General features: G+C 36.4%; 1 protein-coding gene across 3 annotated transcripts in view; it reads left to right on the top strand.

Moving 5' to 3' along the window:
* LOC139130331 (E3 ubiquitin-protein ligase MYCBP2-like) overlaps positions 1-20,021 on the top strand; it is a 688,708-nt gene that overhangs the window by 501,571 nt on the left and 167,116 nt on the right. For all 3 annotated transcript variants that reach the window (XM_070696083.1, XM_070696082.1, XM_070696081.1), the window contains exons 40-42: positions 1,821-1,964; positions 2,403-2,575; positions 18,431-18,575. In XM_070696083.1, coding sequence (XP_070552184.1) covers positions 1,821-1,964; positions 2,403-2,575; positions 18,431-18,575 — 462 coding nt within the window. The remainder of the gene's footprint in view (positions 1-1,820; positions 1,965-2,402; positions 2,576-18,430; positions 18,576-20,021) is intronic.

Raw genomic sequence — 20,021 nt, 5'->3', positions numbered from 1 at the left:
AGAGGACTTTTTAGTTTTCACCTCAATAGACTCCCATGTATAAGGCAGTCTCCATAGACTCCCATGTATAAGGCAGTCCATTGACTCCCATGTATAAGGCAGTCCATAGACTCCAATGTATAAGGCCAAGAAAAATAAAAATTTAGTTTCTCATCGTATTCATATTGCAAAAAGGATGCAGTGACACAGTTTTTAGTCCCCAAGGATGAAGTCCAGGGGGCTTATAGATTGGGTCATGTCTGTCTGTTCGTCCATCCGTTCACGCAGATATCTCAGATATTTTGAAAAATGTCACGTGACCTTTGTGACCTTTGACCTCAAATATATATATATATGTGTATGTCCACAACTCGGTAACCATAAGTGCTACACCCTTCATGTATGGTATGATGGCACAGCTTATGACGCCACATATTGTACCTCATCAATTATGCGCATATCTAATTTTGAGCAAGCCAATAGAGCTAGAGGTCTGATTTTTGGTATATAGGGATAACTTAGCAATACAATTTTTTTGACAAAATGTCATGTGACCTTGGTGACCTTTGACCTCAAATATACATATTTGTCCATAACTCAGTAACCACAAATGCTACTACCTTCATGTATGGTATGATGGGACACTTTATGATGCCACATATTGTACCTCATTAATTATGCACATATCTAATTTTGAGCGAGCCAATAGAGCTAGAGGTCTGATTTTTGGTATATAGGGATAACATAGCAATACAATTTTTTTGACAAAATGTCATGTGACCTTGGTGACCTTTGATCTCAAATATACATATTTGTCCATAACTCAGTAACCACAAGTGCTTCACCCTTCATATATGGTATAATGGGACAGCTTATGACGCCACATATTGTACCTCATCAATTATGTGCATATCTAATTTTGAGCGAACCAATAGAGCTAAAGGTCTGATTTTTGGTATATAGGGATAACTTAGCAATACAATTTTTTTGACAAAATGTCACATGACCTCGATGACCTTTTACCTCAAATATACATGTTTGTCCATAACTCAGTAACCACAAGTGGTACACCCTTCATATATGGTATGATGGGAGACCTTATGATGCTTCATACTGTACCTCATTAATTATGTGTATATCTAATTCTGAGCAAATCCACAGAGCTGGATGTCTGTCATACATATGCACATAGATTTGTTCTGTGATACGATCCAATAAGGCCGCCATGTGGCCATTTTATTATGATTTTTTCATGTCCTGAACTACAGCTCAGACATGTATCAAGCGAATTTATTCAAAAGTATTTTATCACAGACCTAATGAAGAGGACTCTATCCTCTCTGAGGACCTGTAATCAAAGTACTACCCATTAACAAGTGGGGACTGTGTCATCAACGATGACTTGATATGTCTATAACTCAGCGTAAAATGATTTGTTTACATCTGATAATCGCTAGGTCAAAGGTCAAACATGCGCGTCACACGTCTCCCGTATTCGGGACTCCGCGTACTATACAAAATACGGAAAGCTATTGGACGGTCAAACTTCCATAGGTTACGGCAGTAGGTGTATAATAATGCAAGTTAATCCATTGTGTTCTTGTGGCCCACATGTATCACACGTCTGTGTTGTGTTGTGTTGTGTTGTGTTGTGTTGTGTTGTGTTTATTCTATCATTGCCAAAAACCAAATTTCATGATGCTGTCACAAAACTTGTTTCAAACTTCATTCTCACAAATTACAAGAAGAATGTTTTATAAAGAAGTACAAGGTGAATGCCATCTTAAAAGATATATGACAAAACAGAGAAATAGTAAAGTCCTTGGATTTGTTAATTGTAGGGTATAATTCATCTTGAGAAAGAGTTGGCGTACCTGGGAGGCATGTGTGCATCTTCCCTGCTCAAGAAAGATCTTAGTTTACCAGCTACTAGTACAGAAGAAGCTGAGGAAGACATTGATGCACTAGAAGAAACCTCACAGCAGGTTTGGTTCCTTTTTGCTCTTTGAAATCATTTTACTTCTATCTTATATTGACACTTCAGTGCTTCTTTCACTTTTTGAAACCCTTCGTTACAATAAGAACAAACAAAAAGACAGGATGGAAAGTTTGAATCTGGTCGTTTTATCAACATTTACCTTTTCAATCATACATATAAAATTGATTCAAAGTCTGTAACTCAATACAAGGTTGAAAAATTCAGGTAATACCTTTTCTTTGTGATTTTTTTGTGAACATAAGTCAGTATTGCTACAGGCCACCAGTTTCCTATATTTTGTCCATATTTGCTCATGTAGATTTGAAATTTGGCAAAAGGAGCTATCAGCATTGTTGACAACAGCCATCGCATTAGGTTACGTGTGTTGAGGTCTCTCAGGCGTAAACACTGTGTAGAAGTCAATATGTTAACTATTGTATTACAGATATTCAGCAATCATTCAAGCTTGCTGAGTAAAGGCTTTGCTATGAATAGTCCACCTACAGTACACCAAGCCTTGGATGGCAATCTACCTCTATGCATACAATCTAATGAAAGGGCCTTTTTGAAAGATTTTGTCAATTGTACTGCTGGTACAAGTGGAGGAAGACTTGCAAGGTATGAAATGAATATCATATACTATTACAGGTCTGTAGGTATGAAATGAACATTATCGACTATTATGGGTCTTTGGTTTTTAGCTTCTCGTCTATTTATAGAAGCTATAGGAGTTGAAAACCAATGTGGCAACAACTTCCATCTGTCAACTTCCAACTTCCGTCTGTCAATATCTGTCAACGTCATGGCATTGTGATGGATCATATCATAAACAGATGGGGGTGTTCAAGGTTCGGGTTGAGGTATAAGAGAACGATTTTGAGCTGTGACAAAAATCAAAGGGGACTTACTACTTAGACACAGTGTTAAGCCTTTCTTAACCCTCAGAGCGCGGATAACGAGAAATCTCGTTTAAATGGCCATTTGCACCTGCGCGTATACCGAGATATGTCGTTTTGACATTAACATAATATATTCACGTCTTTTGGGGTATTTGCATACATCAAGGCGGGAAAATATGCTTGTTATCCAACAAATCATCATCCAGTGTCCTTCAACTTTTAACCCGGGAAAAGCCGATCACGTGATCCAAAATGACGTCATTACCTGAAATAGAACGGAAAAAAAAGTTAGTCGTTTGCCCACTGACACGATTCAAAATGGCGACCGTTGGCAATGTTTTGGCCGAGATCTTTGCCGATTCAAGTGACGATGATGTTGATTTTGAAGGTTTTACGCTCGAGGAGCTGAGATATGGTGACTTTCCGACCGAACCCTGTCAAAGTGATGATGAAACTGATTTGACCGAGCGTGAGAAGGCACTCCGATGGGACGTACACGATTCCATTGAAACCATGCCAGCTGGTTTTGTCGAGCTGCCATTCTACGGTGAGCCTGGTCTGACGTCACCTGAAAACATACCGTTCCGTCCTGAAGTGTGCCCACTCGATTTTTTGAAACTTTTTTTTAATGATGTTGATTACAATTTTATTGCGACCGAAACCAATCGTTACGCTGCTGACAGAATATCACTCCTGAGAGATAGAGGTAGGCTGGATAACTATTCCCGTTTCCGTAAATGGCCTTATGTCAATTCTGACGACGTCAAGGTGTTTCTCGCCATATGTATCATGATGGCACTGGTTGAAAAACGGGACATTGAAAGCTATTGGACCACAGACCAGCTCCTCCAGACTCCTGGCTTCCGTGAAACGATGTCCAGAGACCGGTTTGAAATTATTTTGGAAATGCTACACCTGAACAACAACAACCAGTACATTCCACCTGGTAATCCTTGTCACGATCCTCTCTTCAAGGTCAGACTGATTATCGACTCCGTCGTACCCCGGTTCAGGACAGTGTACATCCCTTACCAGCATATCACAGTTGACGAAGCCGTGGTACCATGGAAAGGCAAGTTGAGATTTAAGGTTTACATTCCTATCAAACCTGATAAATTCGGCATCAAAGCGTACAAGCTGTGTGAGAGTGTCTCTGGCTACACTTCCGGTATCAGGTTTTACACCGGCAAAGTCCTTGATGATGATGGTACCGTACTACATGTCAGTTCAAAAGATGTTGCCATGGGTTTGATGAAGGAATGCGGCCTTCTAAACAAAGGGTATAAATTATACATCGACAACTATTATACCAGCCCTGATCTCATGGATACACTTCTTGCTGAAGGTACTATGGCTTGTGGAACTGTCCGTACAAATCGAGCAGAAATGCCAGACGGTCTGAAACCAAAGCTAAAGCCAGGGGAATCTGTCTTCCGGCGTGGTGACAATTTGTTAGCGCTGAAGTGGCTTGATAAGAAGGACGTAGCATTGTTGTCAACTTTCCACCGAGCTGTGATGAAAGTGAATATCGCTAAACCTGATAGAGCTGGCAATTTCCCAATAAAACCTGAATGTGTTCTTGATTACAACAACAATATGGGGGGAGTTGATTTATCTGATCAGCTGATGAAATATTTCAGTATTCCTCGTAAAACAATGAAATGGTGGAAGAAATCATTCTTTTATATTTTCAACTGTGCTGTTACAAATGCTTACATTCTATGGAAAAAATGTGCAAATGAGTCTCTAGAAGGTGTAAAAAAATGACACACTACAAATTCTTGTCTTCTCTTGCACACAATTTGATCAAAGAATCACAAAATTACAGAAAGCCTAGTGTAAGAGGTAGAAGGTCACTGAAGGATAGACCAGATAGAGTCAATGGTAACATAAGGGATCACCCACGAGAACGCATCCGTCCAAAAGAAGGTGCTAAAAAACCGTGTGTAACACGAGTATGTAGGGTTTGTGCTGCAAAAGATCAGCGCAGAGAAACATCATTCCAGTGTGGTAGTTGTCAAGTGGCTTTATGTGTGGTTCCATGCTACACTGTGTATCACACAGTCATAAATTACCAGCAAGTACGCGAAGAATAAATAATCTTCAGTGCTCAAATTCAAAGAATTGCAAATGAATGTTTGTCTAGGGACCAGAATAAATGTTCTCAAGCATTTCATTGTTGTTGTAAAATTTGTAAAACATTTTCAATTGAGATTGCAAAAAAGATGATAGAGTGTTTAGTAGTTAATTACTTATTTCAAACTTATATTCACAACTAAAAATGAAATGAAATTGAAAGAAATTGTTTTTCAATTCTGTCTGATCAGATAAATCAATTTCACCCATATTTACTCTTGAAAATTTATAAATTCAAATTGTTGAAGTCTTCAGCTTTTATTTACATGAAAATACAAAACAGTTATTATTATGAATGTAAAACAGTTGTAAATAATATTTAGAAGATATGTACTTACCTTTTTTTTGATTTCCATCCAGTACTTCTGTTGTCGAAGTTTACTGTCATCTTACTGCCAGGGTCGTGTCTCTTTTCATTGCAAAATTTTTTTATTTACAGTTTTTATTTACAATGCAATTTTTATTTACAATGTAATATATTTACATTTTTCAAAGTAGTGATATCCAGAGAAGGCAAATGAGATTGATGTGAATTTCAAATTGATCCATTTTGACAAACAATAACTGAATTACTGAAGTGGTTTTTTTAAGATATTCTGAGAAAAAGTATTGACAGCTTCTTACACATTTGTCAAGAATATGTACAAATGTTTGTTTACATTGTTTGTGTGAATTTTATATGTGAGATTTTATTCAATTTACATGTACACATAAATTTTTTATATTTCTTACTGCAGTAAAATGTAGATAACAAGGCAAGAGTAAATCTATTGTAGTATTCTGCTATGGATACTTGGATTGGCCATTTGTTTGTTTACTTGTGTTTGTTTACTTGTTTATGTCAAGTTTTTGTGTAAATATCAATTTCTAAACAATGCAATATGACATGCTGGTGCTTTGAATGAAATTTTGCCATGTGAATGCCACTTTTTATAGATTCTTCAGAAAAACGTATGAAATGTATTTTTAGATTTTTTTTTTTATTTGTCATAATTCATCAATGATGTCATCACAGACAAACAACTCATGAAATGTAGAATGTATTTTTTATATTGACATTGCCTAGCTTTGACCATTTCTTACTACAGTACAATGTAGATAACAAGGCCAGTGTAACTCTACTGTAGTATTCTGCTATGGATACTTGGCTTGGCCATTTGTTTGTTTACTTGTTTTTGTTTACTTGTTTATGTCAAGTTTTTGTGTAAATATCAATTTCTAAACAATGCAATATGACATGCCAGTGCCATGAATGTAATTTTGCCATTCTAATGCCACTTTTATAGATTCTTCTAGAAAAACATATGAAAATATGTATTTTTAGATTTTTTTACCAAAAACCCACTTTTTAGCCCAAAAATCCTATTTATTTGTCATAATTCATCAATGATGTCATCACAGACAAACAACTTATGAAATGTAGAATGTATTTTTATATGGACATTGCCTAGCTTTGACCATTTCTTACTACAGTACAATGTAGATAACAAGGCCAGTGTACCTCTATTGTAGTATTCTGCTATGGATACTTGGCTTGGCCATTTGATTGTTTACTTGTTTTTGTTTACTTGTTTATATCACTTTTTTGTGTAATATCAATTTCTAAACAATGCAATATGACATGCCGGTGCCATGAATGAAATTTTGCCATGTGAATGCAATTTTTTTTTAGATTCTTCTAGAAAAACATATGAAAATATATATTTGTAGAATTTTTTTACCAAAACCCACTTTTTAGCCCAAAAATCCTATTTATTTGTCACAATTCATCAATGATGTCATCACAGACAAACAACTCATGAAATGTAGAATGTATTTTTTATATGGACATTGCCTAGCTTTGACCATTTCTTACTGCAGTACAATGTAGATAACAAGGCCAGTGTAACTCTATTGTAGTATTCTGCTATGGATACTTGGCTTGGCCATTTGATTGTTTACTTGTTTTTGTTTACTTTTTTATACCAATTTTTTGTGTAAATATCAATTTCTAAACAATGCAATATGACATGCCGGTGCCATGAATGAAATTTTGCCATGTGAATGCAACTTTTTACAGATTATTTCAGGAAAAAATATGTTTTTTAATAATTTTTTACCAAAAACCCAACTTTTAGCCCCAAAATTCCATTGTATTTGTCATATTTCATCAATTATGACATCACAGATGGACAGCTCATGAAATGTAGATTGCATTTCATATATATATTGTCCAGATTGGACCAATTCTTATTGCAATAAAATATCAATGAATGAGACAGTGCAATTACTGTGTTACGTCATTATTTTATTCAGCGCACAGGGAAATGGCCATAGAAAATATTCAGCGCTCTGAGGGTTAAGGTTACTTAGTTAACTGCGAGATATTTACAGACTACTCAGCTGACGTTGTAGTGGTACTCATTTTGTGTGTGCTCGCTCTGTGTGCGTTAGTTGTGCTTGGTACTCCTCATGGCCTCATGTGATATAGGCCTGTTGCATAATCTTCAGATATAGATGGATCATATGCCTCTGAAAACGGTCACTAGCCTGTCGGCATTTTCGTAGCATTTTTAGCTCCCATATTAGCATATGTATATATGCAAATGGGAGGTATTTGTATAAGGTGGGAAAATGGTTGTCTGTATGTATGTATGTATGTACGTATGTATGTATGTATGTATGTATGTATGTATGTATGTATGTATGTCCGTCCTTATCAAAATAATAATACTTTTGTGTCCCATTCATTCTGATATGTATAATCAAAGATTTCACAGTGGCGGCTGGCAGAAAAGGCAAAAAAACAAATTAACATGTATTGTTTCGTGTCATCTGAAAACATGCGCATCATGACTATTTTAAAATTAAAGTAATGTTTGTTAAAAAAATTTGAAATATGAATGCCCTGTCAATTTTGAAAAATACTGCTGACAAAATGTGAATTTTGACTTACACAGGGTTGTCTGCATTTTAATATGAACATTGGATTGTGAATGGAATGAGCAGAATAATATGTGAATTCATGTTTTGGATAAGGTGTTTTGTCCAAGAAATGTTCTAAATATTCCTCAGCATTTTTGCTTTCAGTGGCAGCTACTTGGTTTTATGACAACCAAATTAGAAAAAAAGAGAAAATTAAAAACAAGTTGGCTTTCACCAATTTTAATTCCTAATATTTAAAACTTTCACCGTGAGTCTGCAAATATTCAGCATCATCGAATGAAAATGTATGCTGAACGTGTGCATGTACATGTACATCTCACTTTCCAGAAATATCTGGATATCTGCAAATGATGTACCATTAAACTTCAAGATATATATCACTTTGCCAATAGCCTTGTTCACGGTTACAGGTTTGTTACTAAATATAGCTGTACGCGCGCGACATCGGACACGCAGCTTGAAATGCGGACAAATTTTATCAATGTTGCATGCGTGGCTGTTTTTGCAGCTTGTACTCTGAGTCGTGAATATGTTTTTTAGTATTCACTGTTACACTAGCAGTCGCCCACTGAGATGTATTTTCGTCGTTCTTGCATGCGTAATTTTCAAAAGCGTAATCTAAAATGCGGACAAATATGTATTTTTGCATATTAATGAGAGAACAGTGATGTAAACTGTGGACGGCCCTATTATCTGCTCCTCTGATTTTCTGTTCACCATTTCTGACTGACATCTTTGCTTGTCTTTGTGTGCATCATATGTATCAGTGAGACATAACGAAAAAAGTATTCATATTTAATTAACTTTTCTTTAGAAATTTACAACCAGATATGTTTATTGCTACCCTTTCCAAAAGTGTGCCACTTGCAGTCCCTGCAAATCATTCTTTTTATAGTCACATAACCCTGAAATGATTTGTTATATCATCGATTAAATGTCCACTACAGTTCCTGCAACTTGTTAGACTGGATATGTCTATAATGTATAAGCATGCATGTATATATTAGGGGGGCCATGGAAAAAAAACAGGAAAGATGAGGGGGGGCCATAGATTTTTTCTATAATTTACTAGGGGGGGCCATGGAAAAAAATCACTGAGAAAATAGAAAATCCTCCACCCTCCCCCTGGAAGTAAATTCTGAATCGTCCCTAGGTAGCACCAATCGTTTACAAAAATGTTAATTTTTACAGGGATATCTTTAATTTTTGTATTTTTAAGATTTTTTTTTTCATTTATGGTTGAACAACTGTGCTCTTCAAAAATACATGTTGAAGAGTTTTAAAATTTGCTTTTATAAGGTTACTATGGATAATCCATGTATCTTGTATGTGTTTGAATTATGATTGTATGGGTTGTTTGATATCTAATATGTTTTTGAATATTTGGTAAAATAATAAAAGGTTTAGAATTGTTATACGTTCTTGCTAGTGGGATTGCTCTTTGTTAACTATTTGTGGGTAAATTACATGGAGAGTGTACTTCCAAAAGCGAAGAAATACGCAAAGGAAAAAAAAGTTTAAATTTGGAAAGTCAATTTTCTTGATCAATTTATTTTTAACTGCGTCATTGCTGCTTATGCAAGTTCAGCCTATGTTCTATTGCGTAATTGCTGTTACGATGATAGTGTAGGACCCTATTGTTGCATGGTGAAACGATACATGTAAGGAGGGAATAGTAACAATTAATGTAATAGCCAATATGCCAGCGTATGCACCATTCTCTAAAACAAAGTGAACGACGACGAGACGAGAAGTGTGTCAAAGTCGACTGAGGAATCCGCATTTTTTCCTGCCGCTGGCGCATACTTTACGATTGAGGAGGTAAGCTAATCTGTATGTCTATTAATAGCTGTTTTCGGATGTATGGTCTATCATATTTGTACATTTAGAAGTGGTAGATTGTAATTTGTGAATGATTATTGTGGCCCGTATACGGGTACTTGCTGAATCTCTCTTGTTTGTGCGGCTAGTGGCTGTGAAATTGTTCAAAACGGCATTTCCGTGTCTCCTAAATGACAAAGCGGATTAGTTGTTGTGAGGTTACATCTAGTGAACTGTGTAGCATGAATTTTGATGTGAATTTGATTTAAGTCAAAACGGCATGTCGATTATTGATGTCAGACTGACGTCTGTTATAAGTCCTAGCGAGTAGCGTTGAATGTCTGTCTGTTCAGTTGGGAGGCGTTTGTGGTACTATACGTCTATCGTCGGTAAACTCGCTTTTGAAGTAGCGTGATTTTCATCAGTAAATGTCCCGAAATGACGGGGCGGATTACTTGTGGTGAGGTTATTTTGAGATTACGTCCAATCCGCATGTCGACAATTTTCATTTTGATGTCAGACTGATTCTGTGTGATTTTCATCAGTAAAGTCGCTTTTGAAAGGGCCAGTGTGATTTTTATTTTCTGCGCAGGTTTACAGTGTTTACGCACGGTGCGGTCATCCGCGCAACATTACCTCTACAATCAGCCTGGTATCACGAATATCTCGATTATATTTTAGTAGATTTTTTAACTGATGTTTCGCAGCTTGAATCCTCCTAAACTTAGCAATTTTCGATTGAGTAAGAAATACTTGCCAAGACCAGCAACTAAGAACACGACGATTCAATTTCGCTGCTGCGACGGGCGGTCAGCGTTGTCCTGATGACAACAAAGCCATAATTCTTGCGAGATCGAGAATGCCTAGCCTGTGTAAAATGCATTTATACATGTGCTTATGTACACGTGTGACGTCAAAACTCTCGCGAGAATAGGGTGTTTGGTGCAAGCTGCAGCTGCAGTAAATCCGGAAGTACATGTAGTTTTAGCGGGTCATTGAGCTACCGGTCGGCGAACGACTAAAACGAACCAGTGTTTTTCTCTTGTTTTTCTACTTTGTCTAGATAAAAAAACATTGTTGCCTTTATTACGATTAATCAAGGTACTCTTTCGCCACTTCGGTTTTCAAGTGTCGATGCTTGCGACTGCGCTATATAAATGGAGTGCATATGATTAGGACGAAGTGTTTAAGTGTCGAGTCGCATCGTTGAATATCGGCACAAGTCAGTCGTGTGTAGTCGATCGGTACCACCTAGCTCGCACATACGTGTATTGTACCCGGGTATTGTAGCACCAGTTTGTGGCATCAGTTCATGCAATGAAAGGTACATGACTTGTGGGTCTGTAATAATGTAATGGAGGGTTCGAAATTCGTGTTTTTTTTGGGGGGGGGTTACGTAGCTCTTGTTGGTAAATTCTTTCATTATCAAGTTTGGTGTAAACAAGTGTAGTTTATTGTTTCATTTACAGTCCCTGAGGGACCGTGTTTCATTCTCCAAAATTTTTGTGAAAAGATGGTTGGTCTTGTTCTGGCAAAGTATAGTATTTTAAGTGTGTACTAGTGATGAAAAAATATATTAAATGTGACATGTCTTATTGTCTGAAAAAAGCAGTCGCCCATCTGGTTAACACATTGGTGGATGGAGGGATAGCCTGTGATTGTTCCCAAGGACCAACTTACAGTAGTCTGTTGATGCTGGCAATTTCGAACCCTGTAATTAAATTAATCTAATCCGTTATTGAAATCTTATCTTCTTTGGGTATCGTGATTGTAATTAAAGGCCTCTTTGGTGAGTCTGTGAGAATTATGGAGGTGTGATAGTCTGTTGTTTTCTATTAAAATTGTAATCTTGTGGATAAATTTTCTGCTGAGACAATCTTGCACCAATGGAAGCCCTGAAAAGGTTATCTACCAACAAAAAGGTTTGCTGTATATGCTGCTCTCATTGTGTAATTGTGTTGTGTGTGTTGGCGGGGGGAGGTCTTGGTGACTACTCAATAATTGTGATGTGATGCATTGCATGTTATATCTTTTGAGGTGTTCTGAATCAATAAACACCTCTTTCATTGAGAAAAGTCACATTTGGAAGGTGCTTGTAAATATTTCTTTAACCCATATAACAGTTTTTACCAAAAATATAATGTATCCATACCAGTCAGTAAATATTTTTGTAAATTAAACTTTGTTCTCTAACTTAGGTTGGATGAATACAGCATGCCAAAGAGAAAATATTGGCGCAAATCAGCTGTGAAAAAAACAAGTAAGTGTATACCAAATACTGCTCAGGGGTGAGCGAATCAAGTGGACTTGGGATCATCAGTTTTAAGTGTAGTCAGGTGGTAGTGCTTTGAGATAAAATAATCTGTGTGTCTCAACAGCATGGTATTTTCTCTGCATTCTTTGGCATGTGATCAGATTTTGATAATGGCTGGAAACATAAAATAAGCGTAAATCGAGACTGCTACCATGGTGAATGTTAATCAAGATTGAGTCACGTTATTTCAAGGTGATATGAAATAACATAAATATGAGGCTTAAATTTTAATATGCCTATTAAACTAATCACAGTTTTTTTGTTTCTTCTGCAGCCTGGTCCTTGCAGGAGCCGTGCTGATGATCAGCTTACGTCAGTTGACAATCCTGGTTTGGGTGGTTCCAGTGAGGCAAAACACCCAGTATCATGTGATATATCTATCGACAGTGATCGATACGATAAGATTTTGCTACCATGCGATAGTATTCTATGCGAAAGTACCTTAAGCAACTTACACTCAAGCAACCTATTCATAAGTAAACCATCCACAAGCAACCTTTACAGCAAAGAATGTCATGTACCACAAAGCAGTGCACAAATACAGTCAAACAGAAGCATACTGCCTACAGATCCTTTTTTACTGCAAAGTAAAACTATTCAGATTATGACTCAGAAAAGCAACTGTCAGAAGCTTCAATGGGAAAGTTACACTTTAGGCCATGTTATCCAAGCTAGTATTCATCAAGGAAGTCCTGTCCTTCATGTGGTGTCTGTATGTGCCATTGTAATCTACATGTTCCAAGGAGTATAACTTAAGTATACTCATTCTGGCCAAGTTTCATTGATGCGCTATTTAATATTTGTTACAGTGTATAACTAAATAGTTTTTACACTTAGTATTTGCATATTATTTTTACATTATATTTATTGTTATTTTTGCCATTATATATTTATCTTTATACAAGTGTTTTTTGTGAAGCCCTACAACTTCTAGCCAACGTTCTTTTGATAATTCACAGTTAGTCAATTGCATTGTTTAAATACATATATTACATTCCATTACTGCTTCATAACTTGTGTGTGGTTGTGTATGTGTGTATACATTAGAATGCATTATATACATTTTATAAATATATAAAGTTTCCCTACACCAAATCAACCAACATGTCCACAGTCCTACCCACCTTTCCATTCTTCATTAAATACTCAAAAATAAAGAAAGGTCTTTACTATTGATTTTTACATTACCATGAAATAGTGAGCATCTGAAAATAACTGTATTGGTAACATACAACTCCATCTTAGGTACACAAAAAGAAAGAAGATATTTGGGGAAAATAAAGATGTTATCAAATTTCACTGAAGACAAAAACAGCCACAAAAGGTTTGACATAAAAAAGGAACACTGAAAAAAAACGATAAATAGAGTAATAACATAATGCGCTAGCTCATCAGTCTTCCAGGACACCCCCTAATTTCAAATGGTCCACCCCTGAAATAATACAATTACTAACAGTGCAGTGTATCTCAATTGAAGATGTCAAGTTAGGTCATGATCTGAAAAGAAGTTCACGACAGTTTAAATTGTTAGGTTGATCTCAATACCATCATGCTTGTGCAAGTAAGTTTTGTAAGTTGTTCCAAAGTGAACCCATCAGATGTACTGGAAAAAAACAATGATTACTTATCCCTGTAATTAATGGGTGTACAGTTATATCTCCATGTATCTAGTGTAAATGTAACATTGGTTGAATCTTATGTATTTCAGTCAATGTCATGAAAAGGAAAACTTTGTTGTGTGCATTTGATTGTCTGCAATTACCACATACCTAAAACATATTCACTCTGGGTGCCAGTATAATTAACTCTTTTATCATTACATCCAGCTTTCACTCCATGTCCATGTCATTGCTCTATTCCAGTCTGTGTATGTCAGTCTATCAATTATTATTGTTTTTTATTATTATTATACATCTTTATTGGACACCGTGGTGCGAAGCACCAAAGGTGTCCTATGTCGCCACAATGTCTGTGTGTGTGTCCGTCTGTCCGTCCGTCCGTCCGTCCGTCCGTAGACAGATTTTGTTCCACTCATAACTTAAGAACCCTTAGGTCCAATGTCATGCAATTTGGTATTTGGTATTATCATGATGAGACTTAGATCTGATTAGATTTTGGTGGGTGTGGCTTAGTAATTAATTGCTCATTTGCATATTTTATGACTTTTTCGTTCACGCAGATATCTCAGAGACGCCTGGAGCGATTTCGTTCAAACTTGGTAAAAGGATAGTACTCTACCTCATACAGATGCATGTTGATTTGTTTCACAATGCAATCAATTTTGCCGTGGTAGAGGACTTTTTAGTTTTCACCTCCATAGACTCCCATGTATAAGGCAGACCATAGACTCCCATGTATAAGGCAGACCATAGACTCCCATGTATAAGCAGACCATAGACTCCCATGTATAAGGCAGTCCATAGACTCCCATGTATAAGGCAGTCCATAGACTCCCGTGTATAAGGCCAAGAAAAATAAAAATTTAGTTTCTCATCGTATTCATATTGCAAAAAGGATGCAGTGACACAGTTTTAGTCCCCACAGATAAAGTCCAGGGGGCTCATAGATTGGGTCATGTCAGTCCGTGAGTCCATCCATGTGAGTCCATCCGTTCACGCAGATATCTCAGACGCTTTGACAAAATGTCAAGTGACCTTGACCTCAAATATACATATCTGTCCATAACTCGGTAACCACAAGTGCTAAACCTTTCATATATGGTATGATGGGACACCCTATGATGCCACATATTGTACCTCATTAATTATGTGCATATCTAATTTTGAGCAAGCCAATAGAGCTAGAGGTCTGATTTTTGGTATATGTGGATAACTTAGCAATACAATTTTTTTGACAAAATGTCATGTGACCTTGGTGACCTTTGACCTCAAATATACGTATTTGTCCATAACTCAGTAATCACTAATGCTACACCCTTCATATTTGGTATGATGGGACACCTTATGACGTCACATATTGTTCCTCATTAATTATGTGCATATCTAATTTTGAGAGAGCCAATAGAGCCAGAGGTCTGATTTTTGGTATGTACGGATAACTTAGCAATGCTATTTTTTTGACAAAATGTCACGTGACCTCAATTACCTTTGACCTCAAATATACATATTTGTGCATAACTCAGTAACCACAAGTGCTACACTCTTCATATTTGGTATGATGGGACACCTTATGACGCCACATATTGTTCCTCATTAATTATGCACATATCTAATTTTGAGCGAGCCAATAGAGCTAGAGGTCTGATTTTTGGTATATAGGGATAACTTAGCAATACAATTTTTTTGACAAAATGTCATGTGACCTCAATTACCTTTGACCTCAAATATACATATTTGTCCATAACTCAGTAACCACAAGTGCTACACCCTTCATATATGGTATGATGGGACACCTTATGACGCCACATATTGTACCTTATTAATTATGCACATATCTAATTTTGAGCGAGCCAATAGAGCTAGAGGTCTGATTTTTGGTATAAAGGATAACTCAGCAATACAATTATTTTGACAAAATGTCACCTGACCTCGGTGACCTTTGACCTCAAATATACATATTTGTCCAAAACTCAGTAACCACAAGTGCTACACCCTTCATATTTGGTATGATGGGACACCTTATGACGCCACATATTGTACCTCATTAATTATGCACATATCTAATTTTGAGCGAGCCAATAGAGCTAGAGGTCTGATTTTTGGTATATAGGGATAACTTAGCAATACAATTTTTTTGACAAAATGTCACGTGACCTCAATGACCTTTGACCTCAAATATACATATTTGTCCATAACTCAGGAACCACAAGTGCTACACCCTTCATATTTGGTATGATGGGACACCTTATGACGCCACATATTGTACCTTATTAATTATGTACATATCTAATTTTGAGCGAGCCAATAGAGCTAGAGGTCTGATTTTTGGTATATAGGGATAACTTAGCAATACAATTTTTTTGAAAAAATGTCACGTGACCTCAATGACCTTTGACCTCAAATATACATATTTGTCCATAACTCAGGAACCACAAGTGCTACACCCTTCATATTTGGTATGATGGGACACCTTATGACGCCACATATTGTACCTCATTAATTATGTGCATATCTAATTTTGAGCAAGCCAATAGAGGTAAATGTATGATTTTTGGTATATAGGGACAGACTATAGGATAGAAATTTTTGACAAAATGTCATGTGACCTCGATAACCTTTTACCTAAAATACACGATTATGTCAATAAATAAGTAACCACAAGTGCTATGTCCTTTATATTTAGTAGGATGGGAGACCTTATGACAACACATGCTTTACCTCGTTTTATTATGCCCATATATAATTGTGGGCAAGCCAATAGAGCTAGAGGTCTGAATTTTGGCATATATGGATTAATTAGCAATGCAATGGGTTTTTTTTTTCAAAATGTCACCGTGACCTTGATGACCTTTGACCTTGAATATGCATATATATGCATAACTCAGTAACCACAAGTTCTTTACGCTTCAATTTTGATAGGATAGTAGACCTTAAGATGTCACATCTTGTACCTCATTTATTATGCACATATGTATTTCTTGGCAGGCCAATACAGCTAGAGGTCTGATCTTTTTCCCGATTTAGAACCATAACTTAGACATGCCTCTTGTTTCAAAATGGGAACAATGACCTAGACCTATGTGTCCATAGATCTGAACATATACACTCCAGTGATACTTCTTAATGACCTCATTTCCCTGCCCCATCAAGACTAATACTCCTATTACAAGTGGGGACTATGTCATTGTCAATGACTTCTTACTTCTAGAATATACAGAATATTATGTGAGTGTCTGAATATTATTCTGAATTGTATTCCAAAGCACATTCTGAAAGGACTCTTCTGGAATATACAGAATATTATCTCACATAACGAGTGTCTGAATGTTATTCTGAATTGTATTCCTAAGCACATTCTGAAAGTAACTCTTCCGAAAATTTCACATTCTTTGCCACTGCACCATCTCCCTAATACATACTGATGACCCACGGTGTCCACTCAAGTCTCACTTTGATTTCAAACTGAAATCTCCATACCAGGAAAATTCACCCTGGCATATATCCTTTACACAGAAGTTTACAATTACAATGCACTTCAGTAAAAAACCAGACAAACAATGTGGGCAAAATGTCATTCAACTATGTTTCTTACATTTGTCAATTTGTTTTCATAACTATATGGGAGCGACAGTGATATTGTCACTATTTTTTCTCATTTAATTTTGCAAAATATCGGCAAATACCTCAATATTTCAAGATAACCCTTTCTTCCCAATCGTTTCCTGGAGTTCCAGAGTCAAATGACCGAAAATGAGTGGAAATTTGAGACAGAAAAATCGAACATCTGCGTCTACGGTGGCCATGTTTAATGTTTACAACTCACATGCATTTCCCTGCAGAAGCCTATGCGGAGTAAATAACCAACAAACACCGTTCATGATGCCTGCCCTCTAAAGGCAGACCTTCCTATATGAAGTGTCTGTCACATTTGATGCTTGTAGAATTTCATGCCTATGGAAAGCTTGACAGACAAAAAGAAGCCTTTTAACACAAAGCCCTGATAAGCATTTTTCATCATTTTCAAAGGACTCTTGAGAAATTGCATTAAAAACAGTTAACAGTGACTTAAAATGTTCATTTAGTATACGTTTAATTTACAGACGCCAGGGTGTGTACTTCAACAGGGAAGTGCGCCATTACCATTTCTGGATTGTTATTTCTTATTTCTGAATTATTTAACTTCTTTCCACATCAAACTATCTTCAGGTAGTTATACTGTAGCTTAGAATTTTTCTGATTTATATATTTGATCATCGTTTGGGTTCTTTGGGTCCATATCCCACCTCATGCCCCTACATCATCAGCTATTTGCCAACAACTCATGCCTACAGCCAATTACCTGACCTGGCCACACATTGGAGAAGCTTCAGCGTCACTGACGGTATTTTATTTTCTGTCCTCTGTATAGTAAAGTAAATACTGTTAATCATTTCTGAAACTGGTACTAACAGTTGTGTGTCTATACCTGCACATGATACACACATGTGGATGGTTCTGCCACTTATAGTGACCAAACTATGCAGAAAACTGATCACAATGTTCAAAAAGAAGAGTAAAAACATAGATGACTGGCAGTAACAACACTTACATCATGTACCAACAAACTTTAGTTTTGACCGTTTCGACCATTAGTTGTGCTGGTTTTTTTGTCAATAGTTAAATATCAGTTGATGTAACAAATAATACACTGATCTTAGTATTTTAAAAAATCAAATGAATGGCATTACAGCAACTTATAATTTTGATCAATTTTTTGTAGGTGGTTACAACCAGACTCCTTCATTGATCCAAGACAGTGTGATATTCTGTATGACAAAGATAATATAAAATGTAATTGGCCAGCAGTAATTACCATACAAACCAGAGATCAATATGGAGATCTTGTCCAAGTTCCTAATCTCAGGGTGAGTATTTCATGGATTTCATAAAGAAGATTTAAGATGGATAATTTGTCAAGGTCAAATTGACTTTGTTATCCCAAATCTCACTGACATCAAAGTCACCAGGGTGGCAATTGTCCCCTACTGTCTGTCAACTTTTTATTAGCTCCTCTGTCAGTGACACAGAACTTATGAAATAGGTTGTTTTCCGTCGTCATCTTGTCTGTCGTCAGTAAAGTTTGCATTCCAAGCTCCTCCTCAGAAACTGCTTGTCCAATTGGTCTGAGATCGAAAATGCTTGTCGGCACTAATTTGAAATTTTGTAATGGAGGTTGCTCGGGGTGACCTAAGTCAGGTTTGTTCAAATCATTGTGAAATTTTGACATTCATATATTTGGGGCAATTTTTAGCTCCCATATATGCATATGTATATATGCAAATGGGAGGTATTCTTATAAGGTGGAGAAATGTCGTCTGTTTGTATGTATGTACGTATGTATGTATGTATGTATGTATGTATGTATGTATGTATGTATGTATGTCCGTCCACATCAAAAACTCCTAAACCGTAGCACCTACTGTCTTAGTATTTTGGTGTACAGATGCACCTAGGGGTGGAGATGTGAATTTGTTCAAATGAACATGTCAGTGCCAAAAATATGCAAATGAGGGGAAAAAAAGGAAAAATCCTGCAAATGGCTAAAACTCAGTAAGCATTGGTCAGATTTGGTTGAAACTTGGTATGCAGATTTCTTTATTTATTCTAAATTATGTGTGCAAAAATTGGGATGAAATTTGCATGTTTGTATTTTTAGGGTATTTTTTCCTTTTTTAGTCAAAAAAATCTTGTTCACTGAAAACGCTCGTCTGATTGCTGTGAAACGTAATATTCATGTTCCTCAGGATGACCTCAGTCCTGCTTGTACAAATTGTATTGATATTGTCATATTAGTCCTTTGGGCCTTTGGCCCAAAGTACTAATGTGATGACGCGGCCTCTGTTGTCGCATACAGTGGGCTGTATGCTGTGGACGCAGGTATCTCAGAAACGCTTCAGTAACTTTTTCTGAAATTTGGTCTAGTGTTCACTTGGGCATGTATCTCAAACGGTCTTTTTTCTTTTTTTGATTGAATCATTTTAAAGTCACTTTTTTAGCTTTTTTGTGAAAACCACTATTTTCAATTTTTCCTCAAAACCACTAATTTGATTATTGTGATATTTGGCATGGGTGTTCATATAGTTGAAATGCCGTCAGAAATGTTCAAAATTTGGTGATACATGCCTTGTATTATTTTTAAACAATATTTTTATCTATTCTTATTTTATATTCACTTGATTTTGACTCGCTTTCGCTAAAGCTACCGTCTGCGCATGCGCACAACTGTAGGACAAAATCTGAGTTGAAGAATCGAAATGGACGCCATCTTGTTTCTCGGTCGGGGCACATTTTTTACGTTATAAACGTTTCAC

The sequence above is a fragment of the Ptychodera flava genome, chromosome 4 (genome assembly GCF_041260155.1).
Source record: "Ptychodera flava strain L36383 chromosome 4, AS_Pfla_20210202, whole genome shotgun sequence".
Taxonomy (NCBI): Eukaryota; Metazoa; Hemichordata; class Enteropneusta; family Ptychoderidae; genus Ptychodera; species Ptychodera flava.
The sequence above is the reverse complement of the archived record's forward strand: the minus strand, read 5'-3'. Positions and strand labels throughout refer to the sequence as shown.